The sequence below is a fragment of the Austrofundulus limnaeus genome, unplaced genomic scaffold (genome assembly GCF_001266775.1).
Source record: "Austrofundulus limnaeus strain Quisiro unplaced genomic scaffold, Austrofundulus_limnaeus-1.0 Scaffold521, whole genome shotgun sequence".
NCBI classification, from domain to species: Eukaryota; Metazoa; Chordata; class Actinopteri; order Cyprinodontiformes; family Rivulidae; genus Austrofundulus; species Austrofundulus limnaeus.
The window spans coordinates 204,634-206,517 of record NW_013952923.1 but is presented as its reverse complement, the minus strand read 5'-3'; the positions used below and the strand labels follow the sequence as shown (position 1 = coordinate 206,517).

Sequence of the window (1,884 nt, the reverse complement as noted above, 5' to 3'; positions counted from 1 at the left end):
ATTGAGTAGTCTCAATGATTGAGTAGTCTCAATGATTGAGTAGTCTCAATGATTGAGTAGTCTCAATGATTGAGTAGTCTCAATGATTGAGTAGCGTCAATGATTGAGTAGTCTCAATGATTGAGTAGTGTCAATGATTGAGTAATCTCAATGATTGAGTAGTCTCAATGATCGAGTAGTCTCAATGATTGAGTAGTCTCAATGATCGAGTAGTCTCAATGATTGAGTAGTCTCAATGATTGAGTAGTCTCAATGATCGAGTAGTCTCAATGATTGAATAGTGTCATTGATTGAGTAGTCTCAATGATTGAATAGTGTCATTGATTGAGTAGTCTCAATGATTGAGTATTGTCAATGATTGAGTAGTCTCATCTGTTTCATCTATAGACCTCCTTTTTAGACGTAGTTAGTCCAGGAAACAAAACCGCCCCTTTTGAACGTTTGAAAACGTTTTACACTTCGCTCTGGTCAACACTGGGCTGGAGCTCGACTGACGTACACAGCACCTAATTTTTGTTAAAACATTTAGAAAATTAAAAAGATAAACCATATATGTTGTATGTCAAGTAAACCTTTTGATGTTGATGAATTTAAATAATGAACGAAGCCTTTCCTTTTTGCCTGGTCCCTTTGCAGATGGAGCCCATACGTTAACCTGTGCCCTGATGCTGCTCAACACTGATCTCCATGGTCATGTACGTACTGTCAGCTTCTTCATGCACTCTGTGTTTCTGCACATTTTCCACTTCTCTGTTTTCCTCCTTGGAAAACAAAGCTCAAAGATAACTTATTGTCAGTAATGGTACGTTTCCCCTTATTTTCTCCACATTTCCTGCTCTTTTCTTCAACTGTAATTTCTGCCGACTCTCTCCCTCGCTCCTCGCCCTACTTTCTGACCTGTTTCTGTCTCCTCTTCTTGAACCGTCTCAGCTCTGCAGTGTTAACACTGAGAGCACTGCGGTCAATGTGCAGTCAGTTGTACATGTCCTAAGATTAGCTTTTACTGGGCCCTGCTACTCAGCTCATGTTTTAATGGATATCCCTCACCTAACTAATATCTCCTCTTCCTTTTAATTAATTTTTCTCTTTTTTCAAATCCTTTCCCTGCTAACCATAACTGGTCTTCTGGTCTGTCTGTGCCCCTGCAGGTGGTGAGTATATTTACCTACTAACACTTCCCTCAGTTACTTCTCTTCTGAGATAAATGTGGAATAAAAATTAAAAGCCCAACATTTTTATAGCTTCCAGTAACTGAAACACCAAAGTGTTAACAGATATATTCTTATCATGAGGAAACAGGAGGCGTTATAGTTGTTTTGGTAAAACTTTTTAAATGGTTATGCATAATGTAACTTTATATTACTTGCTCTGTCAATATATACTTGTGCTCAGAGTACAGTATGTTGGTGATGGCTCTCAGCTTCTCTCACACTAACATTTAGCTCAGCTCACTTTAGTAAAATTGACTAAGTGAAATCATCTTTGACTTAGCTAATGTCTCTTAGCTGTGGCAGCTATCTTGAACTGCCCATGAATGTTATTCAGTTGTAGATGTCCATCTAATGATTGCTGTCTTAGTGTCATTCAAATCTGTTCACTTCTTTTTTGAGACTTTTTATTTTATTTTATTTTATTTTATTTTTTGCTATCACAAGATGTTCCACCTTCACCTGTGGGCAATAATAAGGAGAAATCAGTTCAGTTCAGTTTATTTATACAGTGCCAAGTCACAACTAGCATCGTCTTTGGGCAATGTACACAAAAAAGCAGTATATCTAAAGAAGCCAGCAGATTGTGTTGAATCACTTCATCACAGTCTTCCATCCTGAGCAAACGGTGGAGAGGAAAAACTCCCTGCTAATCAGGAAGAAACCTCCAGCAGAA

The 1,884-nt window shown here is 38.1% G+C and overlaps 1 protein-coding gene across 1 annotated transcript in view; it reads left to right on the top strand.

The window, feature by feature from the left end:
- psd2 (pleckstrin and Sec7 domain containing 2) overlaps nt 1–1,884 on the top strand; it is a gene marked incomplete in the record, with an annotated part of 96,061 nt that overhangs the window by 78,549 nt on the left and 15,628 nt on the right. Inside the window, 1 exon segment of the mRNA XM_014026040.1 lies at nt 637–697. Within this exon segment, the coding sequence (XP_013881494.1) occupies nt 637–697 (61 nt within the window).